The 17,500-nt window shown below is 34.1% G+C and overlaps 1 protein-coding gene across 5 annotated transcripts in view; it reads left to right on the top strand.

The window, feature by feature from the left end:
* LOC129762044 (nuclear factor of activated T-cells 5) overlaps positions 1–17,500 on the top strand; it is a 106,672-nt gene that overhangs the window by 49,545 nt on the left and 39,627 nt on the right. For 4 of the 5 annotated variants that reach the window (XM_055760016.1, XM_055760017.1, XM_055760018.1 and 1 more), the window contains one exon: positions 2,921–3,329. The exons of the other annotated variant lie outside the window; for it this stretch is intronic. In XM_055760016.1, coding sequence (XP_055615991.1) covers positions 2,921–3,329 — 409 coding nt within the window. The remainder of the gene's footprint in view (positions 1–2,920; positions 3,330–17,500) is intronic. 5 annotated transcript variants of the gene reach the window in all.

The following is a 17,500-nucleotide window of genomic DNA, read 5'->3' as shown; positions in this document are numbered from 1 at the left end:
GTGAGCGATCATCATCACTACGGAAGGTCAATAGAGTGTCGTGTTGCGAATAAGAACCGTAGTACAATATCCTTCGCAACTTCCAGACGTTTTGTATCATTTAATCGAGTTCCATGCCGTCTGGTGTAGAGCACTTGTGATTTCTGCAGCACCGACACATTGTCGTTTTTATACGTTGTCGAATGTAAACCATTTCATTACCATTACGCGATTTTAATGCTTTATTCTTTAGAAATGTGTAATAGTGGCGGTAATTAAATAAACATATTATCGTATGTGACCGTATGTATGTTAATTTCAGAAACAACAGTGCGATAGTTGTTACAGACGAATTTCATGCCAACTCGACTGGCCCTTGATAGCACCATCTTAGATTTCAGCGAAAGGTTGATGATGTGAAGACATTTTTCATTTAAGCAACGTTGCATATTTCATGCCCTTAAAAAATAGACTACCTTTTTAATTGTTTATATCCCGTTTGTTTACTTATTTAGGCTCATTAGCATTTTAGCTGTAACCGAGCCAGATTTGAATCGTGTACATGTTACATGTTTTATAGTGTCTATAAATTATACATAACACAGTAGCCGTTTAGGCGTAAGAGTATTCCTTCTGTTATTTATAACACAACAGCCCGATGTTTCTTGCAGAGCAGCTTGTATGGATGAAGAGAGGCCAGTACACCGACCGTGAATCAATCTCCATCGCTGATGATTGTTGCGTGGGCGTATTATTCTATAACTACACAAAGATGGTCAATTGAGGGCCCTGAGTTTTGTACTCACGATCGATCGCTTAACAAGCGAACGCGCAACCAATGTGGCTACGAAGACCTCCAGGCTACTCTTTGAAAAGAGCCAAAGTTTACTTTCTTAACCCATTAACGTCCAAGCTGTGAACATTATTTTTCTAAGAAAAGCCATTGGTGCAATTTTGATGATTGGCGTTACAGAATCTCAAATCTTCAATAATTATTGCTTTCCATTCTTCCGGAAAATCACAAAAAATCGAAAAATCGCCAAACAGAAACATCGGCCAAAACCTACAGACTATGCACTTTCCGCACATAGTTGTCTTAAACCCAATTTATTGCCCAATAAAGTTATACAAAATTGAATGAAATTGATAGTAAGTTAATAGTCTAAGCTATCATTTGATGTCAAAACCTTACCATATGGTTGCTTTCCAAAGCCACGAAAAATTTTCAAAGTGGCAAAAAAATCGTTATTCTAAAAACGTATTCATGTTCAAATAATGAAGCCTCCATTGCTGTTAGCCACATTTCGCCCTACGAGATATGCTGGACCGTGGTGAAACTTGAGAAACCTACTTAATTCCATTTTTTTAGGAAGCTGATTTCTTCAGAAAAACGTAATATACAAAAGATGAGAATAAAAAATCATTTACCCGTACCCCGGAACCCATGATTGGCAGAAAAACAACGTTCAAAAGCGCACGTTCGTAACGGCAAATCGTCGGGTTCAGTTGTTGCTCTGCTCGCGGAATACGAATAGGTCGCATTTATTGAGAGCTCCGTATTTCGATAAAGTTTGTTCCATTGGTATTTTGTGGCATGCTGCATACAGCAAGTGCGTTTACCCACAAAACGGTGAATCAAAAAGGGTATCTAGCCACTGGCAAGCGGATCCAAACTCAAACGGGTTTGGGTGAAGAACCTAGTTAGCTGAAAATAGCACTTAAATCGTATTAATCCTAACTCTGCGCGGGTGTGTTTCCAATACTGCGCCCCCATAAAATGTAAATTTGACTCTTGAAAAGAATATTTTTCTTATTTATTGGCAAGCATTGTGAATAACATCACCAATATTTGCATTATATGTTTGATTTGTGATCCACATAAAGAGAGTCGTCCTGAGAAATTCTGATTTCGCGGGAAAGATTTGATAGAAAAGTGAAGAACACAAACGTTATTTATTAAAATTCTAATTTTTTAATTACTTTAATTATTGCACATGTAATGGGTAATTTTAAATCATCTGCAGTGATTTTGTTCCTTTTCTTGCTCTTTTCCTGGGATTGGGCCTTGAGCTGTTCATTCATCAGTTTACTTTTCTACCGGTGAATCTTCTTCTGCGACCGTTATTGTTCTTGATTCTGTTTTCAGCTTCCAAATCGTTGTAATACTACTTGTACTCTTCACTAATGGGCACAATGGCATGGGGACTAGTTCTCTGTTTGGTTTTTGGGCTGGCAACTAGTGCTGAACTAGTGAAAACCCATTTAGAAAGGTTTTTTTTTCTTTCCTAGAGTCATCCTTCTTTCATCCTGTGCCGAGTAAGGAACATACACAAAACATTAAAAGCCTCCGCGTTATAAATTCTCTTTTTCTGAAAGTTTGCTTATTTTAATCACTTCAAATAAGTCACATTCAGATACAAAATACTCAAAACTTACTGATTGCGGATAAATTCCGGATCTGCAACACTTATTCCGTTGGATTTGTGAGAAGAAAGGATTCGTTGCGTCTTAGCGTCGATGTTAACAGGAACTCAGACTATGTGTTGGAAAATTGTAGATTTTTTTTTTAATTTTCCGACAATGGATAGAAGACATGTTGATTTGACAGCTGACCAGGTTATACAATCAGGGCGATTTAACTTTCGAAATAGCGTCGAGAGAAAAATTGAGCGTAACTAGCAGCAGTAGTTCATGTTGCACATTGATTCACAGAAGCCGAAACATCTCGATGGCAGTTTGAAATTAATAATGAGAAATTTATAAGAACTATTTCCATTTGTTCCCATCCTGTGTCCTGTGTCCAACACGTGCGGATTGTTTGAATGTAACTTGTCATAGAAAGAAAATGCAAAAAGTTTTTCCGTCATTTGTTTTTGTAGCCTTCGCGGTTCATTTTTTGTCACACAATAAATTTTTCCATTCTGTTCTCTTCCACTTCCAGTCAAACTTAACGTAAACCCAAGCTCGTCGCTCGCCTCCAAGCTCCATCGGAAAGTATTACGAGTGCCATCGAAGCGCATACCCGGAAAGGTGCACTCCGGAAAGCTCGCCTCGGTGGCCAGCAAACTGACCGCTGCGAAGCAACGGCTTCAATTGCAGCAGCATCAGCACCAACAACAAGCGCACCAATTCAATCTCCAACAGCCGCAACTGCAGCATCCTCCAACGTCCACGAACTGTGATAACTCCAACGACTCCGGTCTCGGATTCGACCGTAGTCTCGATAGCAGCCTCAGTGCCCAATTCCACAGCCATCAGTCCCATCATCATCATCAGCAGCAGTCTCATCATCATACGTCAACGACGAGTGTGCACGCGGCCGGACTCGGTCGGCCAATTCATCACAATAGGTGAGTGTTCGAATTTCCGCGTCAAAACCAAACTCAAAATGCAAACGAGGGATAACTTGTGGAGGGATAGTGTTAACGCACGCTCCTTCGCAGGAATAGGCGTCATTCGTGGGCTGGGGTAAAACCCCACGGGCGCCCGCCGTAGGTTGAAAGCTGTCCGAGAAGGCGCATCCGGCGCTTCTCGAAATTTGCGTGTATCGCGCGGAACCGGGTAGCTCGTAAAGTTCCCGCAATGTATCATCGGTGATATCGGTGACGTGTTTTTTGACGGTACCCTTCCGCCCAAGTCTCGGCTGGTTCCCTCGCGCGATCCGTCGCAACATTCATCATTCTTGATCCATCGGTATAAAATAACAGTGCGGGGTAGTGCGATCACGCTCATATATTGCCTTCCAATAACGTCTAATTAACTCATTAAAAACAATTTATGCACGAAGCGGCCTGTTGCAATGATTCTTGCACAATGGTCGGATTCCGTTCTGTGAGCATTGGATATGTAGCAAGAATATGGGACCTGGCGTGAGAGATATCGCGTACGCAAAGTGTTCTGCACAACCGAAAACAGCCAAATAATCTGAGCAAATATTTGTTTTTATGGTCCGATGCGGAAGTCTCAAAGCGACCGAACAAACGAATCCACAAACAACAACATCGTAAAAAAAAACCATCGTGATGAAAACAGATAGTCCCGTTCAATGCGTAAGCGCCGCCAAAAACCGGATTGAACCGCTTTTTCCGAATCGATGTTGCGAAGATTATTATATATTATTGTTGTGTCAAACGAGCGCCAAGTCGAGGGCACACCACCAGCACCTGATGAAGATAAGATAGGTGGTAGCGCGGCCCCAGTCCAGCTGTGTTGTGTTTCAGTTGATGTTGTTATCATCTCTTCTTTTTTGCTGGTTGTGCTGGTCAGTCGGACCCTAATGGGTTGTGTTTACCATACACTTTATCCGGTCGGTGGTCGGCGAGAATTTGGTTTTCCAATCCAGCTAATTTTCACCTACGATCAAAGTCCATCTTGTGATCTCATTTAGGCAGGCTGGCTGGCTGTTAGATGGGTCTCATGTGAGGACGCTGTTTAGCGTCACGATAATGTATTTTGTCTACACGGAAAACGGATTTGCTGAATTGCGTTTATGGTGCGCTTTAAGATTTTTTTAAATTCTTATTACGATGATAGAATCATTGATTTTTCGGAACAGTTCGTTTCTGAATTTTATCCAATCATTTATATATACAGCAGAACCCCGATTACCCGCGAAATAGTCTGGGCATAGAATTACATCTTTCGGGAACATAGTGGGGTAACAAAAAAAAAAGTTCAGTTTAGAACGCATATTACTTATTATGAACGCTCATTTTCTTGAGAGATTTATGAGATCTTTGCACCAATCGATTTGAACGCTCCCTAACAATTTAAAACTAAAAATTTGAACATTCAGAAAATTGAAACAAAAATTTTATAAATTTAGGAGTTTCAAGCATTAAAGAAATTAATAAAATGAAAATTTATTAAATTTCAAACTGAAAAAAATTCTAAAAATTAAAAATAAACAAAAACTAAAATTTAGAAAATTGAAAAAGTTGAAAAATATAAAAAAAAAACATTTGACAAAAAATTGAGAATTGAGAAAAAAGTCAGAAAATCAGTCTACAAAATTCAAAATGTAATAAATTGAAAATTTTGAAAATCCGAAAATTTATAATTCATAAAATTCCAAAATCAGATAATTAAAAATTAAAAAAAAAATAATAAAATTGAAAAAAATTGGAATTAAAACAAATTAATACACTAAATCAAATATTTAGAATAGTTAATATTACAGAAAATTACACTTTTAGAAAAAAATATTTCAGACTTTAAAATTCAGGAAGATGCAAAACTTAAAAAAATAGTAAATAAAAACTGATGAAAATAAAAAAAAAATATGAAATTAAAAAAATTAGTAAACTTGAAAAAAATAAAATAATAAGTTTAGAGCATTTAAAAATTTAGAAAAAAATCGAATCATGTATAATCGATATAATCGCGCCCGAACTGTACTTCAGAAATTTGAGAATTTTGAAAAAATCACTTCAGGAATTTGACAATTTAGTTATTTAATTAAAAAAAATAAAATTGGAAATGTAAAAAAAATCAATTATTCAAAAATTCAGAATAGTTAAAATTTCAGAAAATCGAAAATTTTGAATAATTAAAAGTTGGAAAATTTATAAAAAAGAAAAAAAAAAACAATGGGAAAAATTGAACACAACATGAACACATTAAAAATTAGTAAAAAATCCGAAATTTCAGAAAAATTTTAATTCAGAAAAATGGAAAATTAAAATATATTAAAAATGTTGTAAAGTGCTCCCGTGGCCGAGTGGTTAGCGTCAAACCTAACATGCCGGGGGTTCAGGTTCGATTCCCGTTCTGGTCGGGGAAATTTTTCTTCAAAGAAATTTCCTCTGACTTGCACTGTGGTCACGCGTATTCTAGAGCTTGCCACTCAGAATGTATTCAAGGCGTGTTATTTGGCATAGAAATCTCAACTAAGTACTAATGAAAATGACGCAAGTAATACTACGTTGAGACGGCGGAGTTCCTCTAGGAACGTTAGTGTCATATAAGAAGAAGAAGAAGAAGAAAAATGTTTAAAATAAAGAAAAATTATGGAAAGTAAATAAAATTTAGAATTCAGAAAATAAATAAATTTAAAAAAATACTTCGCAAATTTGGAAATTTAAATCCAAAAATTGCAAAACTGGAAATTGAGAAAAATAAATCAAACATTCAGAATATTTTAAATTGCAGAAAATTTAAAATGTTGAAAAAAAAACTGAAAATTGCGAAAAATCAAAATAGGAAAATTCAACAAAAAAACATAAAAATTACAATAAAGAAAAAATAACATTAATCACATTTTCGAAGTTCCAAAACTTTTCGAATGCTGAAAAATGTAAAATTTAAGAAAAATCATCATGAAATAAAAAAATCAGAAAAAAAGAAAACAACGAATTTGAAGCATCTTAAATTTCAGAAACACTGTTTTAAATTCTGAAAACTAAGAACTCTGGAAAATAATGTAAAATGTAAGACTTAAAATTAGTGAATTAAGAACGACAAAAATAAAAAAAAATTCAAATTAAACCAACAACTCAAAACATTCAAAAATTTAGAAATTGATAAAATTAAAAAAAAACAGAAACTTTAAAATTCAACTAAATTTGCTCCAGAAATTTGAAAATTCATAAAAATTACATCAGAAATTAGAAAATCTCAATAATTACAATGAAATAGATAGAATTTCAATAAATGAAATAAGAATAATTAAAGTTTCAGAAAATTTAAAATTCTGAATAATTCACAAAAGATCATAAAAATTACAATGCAGAAAAATTCAAATTTATCACATTAAAAGTTAGTAAAACATTCTCAAATATCAGAAAATAATGACCAAAAAGAAAAAAAAATCATAAAATTGAATAAGATATAAAGTTTAGGAAAATTCAGAAAAATTAAAATTAAAATCAAAATTAAGAAAGAAAAACTTCAGAAGTTGGAAAGATAATTGAAAATGAAAACAAAATTGAAAATTAAAAGGATTGAAAGTTAAAAAAAAACAAAGAAAAATGTAAATTAGGCCGGAAATTTAAAAAAATCATGAAACTGAAAATTCAGTAAACTTAAAAAAAATAGAATTTAGAGCATTTAAGAAATTCAGAAAAATGTAAAATTTAAAATAATAATTTCATAAAATTGAAAATCTAGGTAATTAAAAATTCAAAACAAACACGAAAATCCTAAACATTAAAAATTCGAAAATAAAAAAAAATGAAATTCTAAAATTCTACCATTCAGAATAATAAACATTTCAGAAAATTGAAAATTTATTTTAAAAAAATCAAAATTCTTATTAATTAAAAATTTATAAGTTCAAAAACAAAAATCATAAAAAAACAATGGAGAAAATTTAAAATTTATCACAATAAAAATTTGTAAAAAATCTGAAATTTCTGAAAGTTCTAAATTCAGAGAAATGACAAATTTAAAAAATGGTGAATTAAAAATGACGAAAAAGGAAAAGAAATCATGAAGCTGAATAAAATATAAAATGTAGAAAATAAATAAATTAGAGCAAAATTCGAAAATCACAAAATTCAGCATTTCATAAAATTGAAAATTGAAAAAAAGCTTCACAAATTTGAAAATTCAAATTCAAACATTCCACTTTTCTTAAATTATCAAAATTGGAAATTGAAAAAATCGGAAATCGAAAGATAAATGTATAAATCAAATATTGAGAATATTTTAGCAGAAAAAAAAATCAGAAAATTGAAAATTTTGAAAAATTTAGCAAAAAAAAACATAAAAATGACAGTGTAGAAAATTTAACATTTGTCACATTTCTGCAATTACTGAAAATTTAGAATTCTGAAAAATGGGAAATTTAAAAAATAATCGAAAATGAAAAACATCACGGAATTAAATATTCAGTAAAATTGAAAAATGAAATTAAAAAAATCTAGAGCATTTCAAAAATTTAAAAACTTCAGAAAACAATTTGGAAATACAGGAAAACTTTTTTTTGTGCGATTGTTTTTCGTGCAGTTTTCTGTTCTGCGTTTTTTTGGTGCGGTATACCAAACGAAGCATATTTGACGAAGTTATCGTCCATTTTGTTTTTCCCCGATGGTTTATATGCATTTCAGTGCGAATAAAGCATATTTACGTTTGAGTTATCCACTTCCCAAATCATTCCCATCCTTTCATCAAATGCTTTAAGTTGCGCATGACATGATTTTTAGCAGCAACAAATTTTGGCATGCAGCTAAAAGCACAACACAGTCGAACACGATTTTTTAAAGCTACTGGGGAGGTTTTGTACGATTTTTTTTATGCAAAAAAAGCACAGGAAATGGTTTGCCTGTACTGAAAAATAAAATAAAAATCCAGATAAAAAAATCTTAAAAATGACAATACCAAAATTTTGAAATTCATCATAACTGTGATATTTCATAAAAATTATGAGTTTAAAAGATATTAAATTAAAAACGCTGTAAATAAAAGAATAAAATCATTAGATTGAAAATTGCAATAAAATAAAAAAAAATAAAAATGGGGAACTTTCATAAATTCATAAAAATTTACATCAGAAATAAAAAAATAGACATTTTAAATGAAATAAAAAAAAGGAATTGAAAAATGAAACATTCAAAATAATTAAAATTTCTGAAAATTGAAAATTTATTTCAAAAAATTATATTTTTTTAAAAAGCTAAAACATGATAAATTCAGTAGAAAAATTATAAAAATAAGAACGCAGAAAATTTAAAATTCATCACATCAAAAATGCATAAAAATTCTGAAATTCCAGAAATTTCAAAATTCAGAAAAACAAAAATTAAAAAGAATTAAAAATTAAAAAAAAACAATTTAAAAATAATTAAAGAAATTATATTAAAAATTCAGGTAAATTTAAAATAAAAAAAAAACAATTTAACACTTTGACGACCATGGTGTTTTTGCTAAAAAGTTCGTAGAAACCTGGAGGATCCAATGGTTCTTATACTAGATGGTGCCAGGAACCCATTTAGCATAAAATTTAATCCCCATCTGCCATATAAGGGTAAAAACTACCCGTGTGTAGTACTGCACACCGGGCTCCAACTCAAGGTAAACGAGTAAAATATCGAAAAGAATCATTATAAAGCAATTTATTTGTTCGAAATTACATTTTTATAACATTATTTCAAACTCGTAAAACGTCTTCTATTAAAACAATCCGGACATAAAAACTTTTCGGAGCATTTCGGACAGTGATAAATTGTAATTGGTAGAATAATACAAGCAGTGATGCCAAACTATGAGATCGAAGTGTCCTACTATGTATTGAGGCCTGTAGAAAACGAAAAACACATTAGTTTTAACGTATAACGTGTGCTGTAACGCATAAACTTTGATAGATTTCGCGTGTGCAGTGCTGCACTCATGGCCCCAGCGGAATAATTTATGAGTGCAGTGCGGCACTCATGGCCGTCAAAGTTTTGAAGAGCGAAGAATTTAGAGTATTTAAGAACTTAAAAATTTCCGAAAATTGAAAATTTAAAAAATAAAATCATTTCAGAAATCGCAAAAATAAAAAAAAGGCAAAGACCATAAAATCGCATTAAAAATTCTAAACTTTCAGAAAATTTTAAGTTCTGAAAAACGAAAAATTTTTAAAGAAGTAGTAAAAATGGATATTATTTTGAAATGAAATGAGATGAAATGATAAAAGTGATAAAATTCGAGTGCTTCAATGATGCTTATCTCTTTCAATGTATATCATTTCAAAACTGCTTACATTTGGAGCGACCTTGAAGTTAGTAGTATTCTGTCAAGGCTTACTTTCATCGAATCATGAAATAATATATCGAGAGGCAATTTATGTACGAATTGTTTGACGAAAATTTTGTTTATTATAAGTTTTTACGTCTTGGAAATACATGCAGAATGACGTTATAACTTTACTTTTCCGAAAACCAAAGAACAAAACCTTTTTCATTTCGGCGTCGTCTAGGAATGGGTAGTGGATTCGTAGACAAGCTTTTTGTACAAATCAAGTTTTCCGAGCTACAAATGTTAATGTATAATAATATCTTCTTGGAATTCATACGCCCTCATCGAAAATTACAATTTTGTTAGAATAATGTTTCTTCAGGTGAAAAATAATTGGTATTTTATACTGACAGCATTTGTAAAGTTTCATCCAAATCAAATATGGTCGGTTATTTCGTACCCCACAGTGGGTATATTTATTCACAATTCGAAGGCTATCGAACGTAAAAAAAACCTACGTTACTATCATTGTAAGAAAAACACATTCGTAAAAACATTGAGTGTAATTATGGACGTACTAACAAGATTAGAATAACCGTCATGATAATATCACATTATCAATCATTTCAGGTGCAAGCGTCTACTCACATACGATGATGCAAAGGGACACTCACAATGTGGTTATTATTGACCCGGAAAAGCGAATATCACTGTACACAATTCGGTGAGATCGATTACTTCCAACTTACTCAACTATTAACCGATTGGATTTTTCAGCATGAAGTGTGCATCACTGGCGGATCAGAGAATGATGCGACATGTGCTTTGGTATTTTTGGATCACGTCGGTCTTCGAAATCTATACTGCGACAGCAACCGGACCTCGGAAGGAACATCACCGCTTCGGATCCATGACTAACCTCGATTAGAACCCAGTAACTACCAGCTACTACTACGCCACCCATTACCGGGTATTTTCACTGCACTCATTCAAAGGATTAGCATAAACATTCGCGGCAGTCAGTGGTGATGAATTCATTCGGGAAAACGTTCCCTGAGTAGTGTTCCTAGTGTGTTCCCGTACCACTCCCCAACCTCCTTTATCGCCACCGTATCGCGCGAAGGTAATCTCAGCAAGTAAGAACAACTAATCAATTCAATTTGTCCATTGAGGCGTTGAAAACGATCCGCGCAACGGAAAAATATCGCCGAGTCATTCTAGTCGGGCGCGCGCGTTATCATGGAATCTTGTTTACCCCGGCATTGCCGCCGAGTAGGCAATACTTGAAGCAGGAGCCCATCCGTAAATTACCCACCCCATGCTGGTCGGGTGCTAGTACCCTGGGGAACTCACTCGTCAGCCGCTCGATGGCCAGAAACAGTAGCCATCCCGCTTGAGTTGTTCCACTGCACTTGGTGGTGTCATTTTACCATAACAAATATTCTACAACCACCCTACGGGACTGTGATTCAGTCGACGCGCATCTAGCTCACTTGCAACACATCTCTCCCCACGCTAGTTGCGATGTGGCCGCGCTGACGTTCTGTTATCGGGGAAAACCTGCTGCATGATCTGTTTGTTGCCCTGCAGGGTGATAGCTTGGTAGCCTGTTTGATTCACCTTGCGCGGAGCGAAACCCAGACGCGCGCGCGCTCTCGACGATGCACATAAATTATATAAGCGCCCGCCCAATCCAGCCGGTTCCGATGTGCCGATATGCAGAGGAGAGGTAGTGTTTTGTAGTAGATTGGAAATTAGCGCCAGAGGCAAACAGATGAGACGATGCGTGAATACGCCGTGGTTGAAAGGTGGTTGACAAAACCAGTGCTGCTGGTCACGTTTGCGTCATGATTTGTTTCTTATCGTTCAGGGACGCAGTGCACCGGAGTGTGCATTTGGGAACCAAATATACAATATTGATATTTGATCGGAGGTGATCTAATATGGCTGGAATTGGAGAATGCGGTGCTTCAAAGCAAAATATACTACTAACTAACAAACAAAATCTAGGAACATTAAACCACGAATCGCGAGGTAGCGTTAAAACTTTCGAGTGCATAAAACTGCAGATGGTCAAAGTTGAAAGGCTAGTAGAAAAACTGTGATTTGGTAACCAAACTAGAATGCGGACCTTGGCAACTACTTTCAACAATGTAGTAACAATAGTAACAATTCAAATTGTTCTATATCCAGCCGATATCTTTCTATGAGGTACATCAGGTTTGGAAGAATTTAAGAATGATTAGCGGTTCCTATCGTGTGCAGGAAAAAATACAGGTCGGACTCGATTATCCGGAGTATACATTTTTTTTTTCATTCCGAATAATCAAATCCTCCGGATAATCGAGTCATAAAAAAACAATTTTCTGTCGGTAAACGTATTATAATTATGATTTGCACTTATTTATTAATAGGTTTTATCTAGCTTGACCCGTTTGTTTATCTAGCTTGTTTGTGACTTTGAAACTTTGTACGAAGCGCTGTACCACATTAATAGAAATTTAACCATCTTCCTGTTGACCGATTGATCTGAAATTTGGAACAAATCTCTGGTGTCATTATGAAACTTTTAGCGAATTCGTTTTTGTTCAGTTTCAACCCCAGTGCCGCACTAACTGCTGTCAAAACGTTTTTTTATTCACTCAGTTTCGCACTCAGTGTGGCACTAGGTTCGCCCGAAAGCTGTTAGTTTCGCACTGAGATATTGGCACGGGTTGGCACTCGGGTTCACCAACACAACTATACTGAACTGTCAAGTTCCGAGTATTGTTTTGGAAAATCTAAGAATAAAGACTATGAAAATGGAAAACATGCTGCTTTTGCTTTTGTATTATTGGAATCGTAATCCAATTCGGATTCTGATTTTGAAGAGTATATTCGAGTAGACGGCATTAAGCTACGTGTGCTTTCATTGGGAGGCGAAAATAACGATGGATATTCAGGTGGAATAAACCTGCTTTCAAAATCAAAATTATGAATGAAAATTTACTTTAACGTATCAAATATTTCTTTTATGTGATGAAATAAGAGGGTTTTTCCGATATCGCCGAAACATATTGAACGAAAACTGTGTTTAATGATGATTTTATATTATAATAGTAATTATTTGTGGAACAAACAGGAAATGCATCGACAAATGGTTAAGTGAGTGTCAGAACTACATGTGTTAGGTAATCAAACAATATGAAGTAAAAATTTTCATTCAAACTTTTATATTTTTACACTGCACTTGGCCCTTCTGATCTGATAGAGAATAATTTACCTCCCAAGCACTAATATCGCCACCAGACGTCGACACTGTACATTTGTCGTCGCAAATATAAACAAATCAGACTATATAACGCACACCAACAAACCACCGCATTCGTGAAACTGAAAACGTTTTTTTATTACAGAGTCAGTTTGGCACTGACTCAGTTTTAAAAACGAATTCGCTATTTGTATTCCATGGTCTTGAAAATCCAAGATGGCGGCCGCTACATAATGGCGGATTACATATGTTCTCAAAACCCCATCAATATGGGTTTTCACAAATCCCCATCAATATGGGCATCAAATGACAGGAATGACTTGACCAGTAGAACACAGTTATTTATGAAAAATGCATATTTAAGATGGCGGCCACTACAAAATGGCGGATTACATATTTTCTCAAAACCCCCTCAATATGTATATCAAATGAAAGAGATTGACTAGTAGAATACAATAATTTATGATAAATGCAAATTAAAAATGGCCGCCACCACAAAATGGCGCCATATATATTTTTTTCTAAATCTCTTCAATATGGGTATCAAAAGGAAGTTCTCGACTAGTAGAACATAGCAGATGAAAATGATGGGCGCAGTTCCCAAACAACTAATTACTTTTTAAATGGTTTCATTCAACTTGACCTGTTTGTATGTATGTTTGAATGTTTGAACCCTACAAGGCTGTCCCATATTAATAGAAAATTGAACCCGTTCTGGTTGACTGATCGATCTGAAATTTGGAAGACACCTTTAATTCTACTGTCATTATAAAACTACGTATTCCATGATCTTGAAAAATTCTATTTGGCCATCGCTAAAAAATGGCTGAATGACTCGACATGGAGAACACGAAACATAATAAACAACATAAATTCAAAAAGGTCGCCGCCACTAAATGGTCGACTATGAATTTTTCGCAATTCCCTCAATATCGATATCAAATGAAATGATTTGACTAATAGAATACAGTACATCATGAAAATATTCCGAAGAAAATTAGGTAAGAAATAAACATTAGATTTCCATTATCCACAGTTAGTTGTTTCATCATATACCCCACGATTTTTATTTTAGTCAGATCATTGCTCTAGATCAATGAAGGAACGGATGTGATAACTACTGCTGCTACTTGCCAAATTATTTTCTAGCGCTTAGCACATTAAACCGTTTAACTTAAAAAGTTTTTTTTTTTACTTATTTTATTTTCTAGTTTTTAGTAAATTTTCTGTATCATTAGTATACTTCTCTACATTAAAACCATTCAAAAAAAAATATGTTTTTTCAATTTTTGTTCCTTACCTAACTCTCTTTGGAATATTTCAATGATGTACTGTATTCTATTAGTCAATTCATTTCAGTTGATACCAATATTGAGGGGATTGCAAAAAATACATGATGGGGGCCATTTTGGATTTGCATTTTTGATTTCACCTGAATTTTCACCAGGAATTGTTTATCGCTGTTACTGTCACTAAGATTTGCATTTTTCATACATAACTGTATTCTACTAGCCAAGCCCTTTCATTTGATACCAATATTGATGGGGTTATGAAAAAAATATATATACAGGTAAACTCCGATATAACGTACATTTCACTTTCAAAATTGTACGTTATATCGAAGCATAATAAAGTACTCACAAACGTAGTCTATAATACATTATTGTGTTGCTGTTTTATTAAAGTTAATAAATAACTTCAATCAGAAGATGAAGCCAGTCTTTCACATGATGCTTCCTTTCGTACTGTTGATTAAAGCTTGATTCATTTAGAATCCGGAATCACAAAACCAGCTGTATTTCGGGATTGATTGAATGTACAAAACTTGTTTTAGCATCACAATACAGATAATTCATTGTTCTATCAGGGAAAAAATATTGAATTTTTTTTTCCTTTACACTTTGGATATGTGTACGTTATATCGAGATAAAATGTACGTTATATCGAGGGTATGTTATAACGAGGGTACGTTATATCGAAGTTTCCCTGTATATCTATATCTATCTATATCTTGGATTTGCATTTTTCATAAATAACTGTATTCTACTTGTAAAGCTCTTTCATTTGATAACCATATTTATGGGGTTCTGAGAAAATGTGAAATCCACCATTTTGTAGTGACCGCCATCTTGGATTTGCATTTTTCATAAATAACTATATTTTACTAATCAAGCCCTTTCATTTGATACCCATATTGATGGGGTTCTGAGAAAATTCGCAATCCGCCATTTTGTAGTGGCCGCCATCTTGGATTTGAATTTTTCATAAATAACTGTGTTTTACAAGTCAAGTTCCATTGATACCCATATTGATGGGGTTCTGAGAAAATATGAAATCTGCCATTGTGTAGTGGCCACCATCTTAGATTTGCATTTTTCATATAACTGTTCTACTAGTCAAGCCCTTTCATTTGATATCCATATTGATGGGGTTCTGAGAAAATATGAAATCCGCCATTTTGTAGTGGCCGTCATTTTAGATTTGCATTTTTCATAATTAACTGCATTCTACTAGTCAAGTCCTTTCATTTGATACCCATATTAACTGTTCAATATGGAAATATTATACCGTTAAGTCCCCATTCACCGTGCATTTTCGAAATATGTTCCAATATTTTTTTCGAAAAAGTGGGAAAATATCCCACTTTTGCATTTATGTTACCAAAAATAGTATAAAAGCTTTGATATGGGGCATAGTTGCGATCAAAATCCTTTTAAAGTCTCGTTTTGACGTTTTTGTTTGTCTACATCCAAAGCAATTAACACTCCATCAGCGTCCCTACGAAGAAAAGTGGCAAAAACGTTTTTGAGATTATAGTGTTTAAAATACTTGTTGCACGGGTTTTTCTCCTGTTTAACCGTACAATCCCAGCTTCATATATGTTTTTTGAGGCTGCGCATCAAATATAGAAGAAAATTGTGTTTACATTGACTTTTCATCAAAACAAAAATGCGCGTTGAATGGATCCTTGATAAAACAGAATTCTCCATTCACCGTACATTGAAATTTCGCAATACATAAACGACAATTTGTCAATTTTTTCTAGAATGAGCCAATATAAACTCCAAAAGAAACACTACTCCACAGATGATTTGGAGAAAGCAATCGATTCTGTTCAACGTGGAGTATCGATGAGATCCGCGAGCCGGGAATTCAATATACCGGTACAGATGATTTGCAACAAGCTTCAATACAAATATCCTCCCGGGACAGAACCTGTAAACGGAAGAGTGGATGGAGTGGATTGAAAATTCTGCTCGTTATGGTCTTCCAATTACAATTAAAAGGCTCCGGATCTGTGTGGGATAATGTGGGCGCCTTATGAAGTGGAAAACTCTATTCAACTTCAACCCTGGATTCTTCGGGAAAAATCGAAAGTTCATCGAAAGAAATCCTCAAGTCTCCGCCAGTAACAAAGAGTCAACTAAGGAATTGGTGCCAGGGAGTGCATAAGCAATTCCTGGCTCACCAAAGTTTGGATGGATTTCGTATTGAGACAATATTTCACGATTAGTTCTAACAGAATTGAATTTGATACTCCTTTAAATAAATTTCATACGTTATTTTTTCACAAATAAATTCTACGACTAAATATAAACCATAAACCATAAACTTCATTTGATGATTTTATCTTTCGTAATGGAACTAGGATAAAAACTCTAAATGCACGGTGAATGGAGCCCTAGGTGCACGGTAAATGGTGACATAAAACGGCGATAAGATATTCCGGAAAAATATTCAAAGCAACTTATTTTTGATCAGAATCCTTAAATGTCTTATTTCATGCGAGGAGAAAACATTCTATGGTATCTGTAAGTGCGATTAGCATTTTGTTATTAAATCAAAGACTAAAATTACACAAAATTTGCTTAAATGCACGGTGAATGGCGACTTAACGTTACAAATTATTCAAAATTTCCAAAAATAAAAAATTAAATACTCCGAATAATCGAGTCTAAAAATCCGGATAATCGAGTCTCCGGATAATTGTGTCCGACCGGTATATGGAATTCCACGAAAAAAGATGAATGGAAATATCGCTTCATTTTGGCTCAAACCTTGCAATTTGCGATTCCTTTTGCAATTATAAATCGCACAATCCTTATTTTGGCTATACTGTGACGCTCATTGGTAATTGATAGTGTTATGTGTGAAATGAAATAGAATAATAACTTTAAAATAGTGATAAACGGCTTTCAGTGTGCATCTGAAAATACAGTGGGCCTGATCGTCTGCCACACTGGTTCAGGTATTTTGGTTCCAAGAAACTACTCAGCACTGTTTTGAAGAGCATCGAAAGATTTGTGCGTAGCCACAATAATTCAGGATTTTCCCTCTGTCGGATTTTTCTGTTATTCAGTCGGTTTGCAACGATCATACATATTGATAAAAAGCAAGGTATAGCTTTGTATCAAGAGTATTTAATGTCATGTAAGCATTGAGCAAACCGGATAGCTATAATGATAGTTCTCGAAGTTTCGAACCAGGAAAACTTTCACAGGGATCCCAACGTATTCATTACAGATATTTTTCATTCTAATAAAGTAAAAAGTACAAAACTCAGGATCATTTCTGAACAATCAGGCAAAATTAAGTGTTTATCAGGATATCAGG

Source organism: Toxorhynchites rutilus, chromosome 1 (genome assembly GCF_029784135.1).
Source record: "Toxorhynchites rutilus septentrionalis strain SRP chromosome 1, ASM2978413v1, whole genome shotgun sequence".
Classification (NCBI taxonomy): Eukaryota; Metazoa; Arthropoda; class Insecta; order Diptera; family Culicidae; genus Toxorhynchites; species Toxorhynchites rutilus.
Note: the sequence above shows the minus strand (reverse complement) of the source record. Positions and strands in the feature narration are given on the sequence as shown.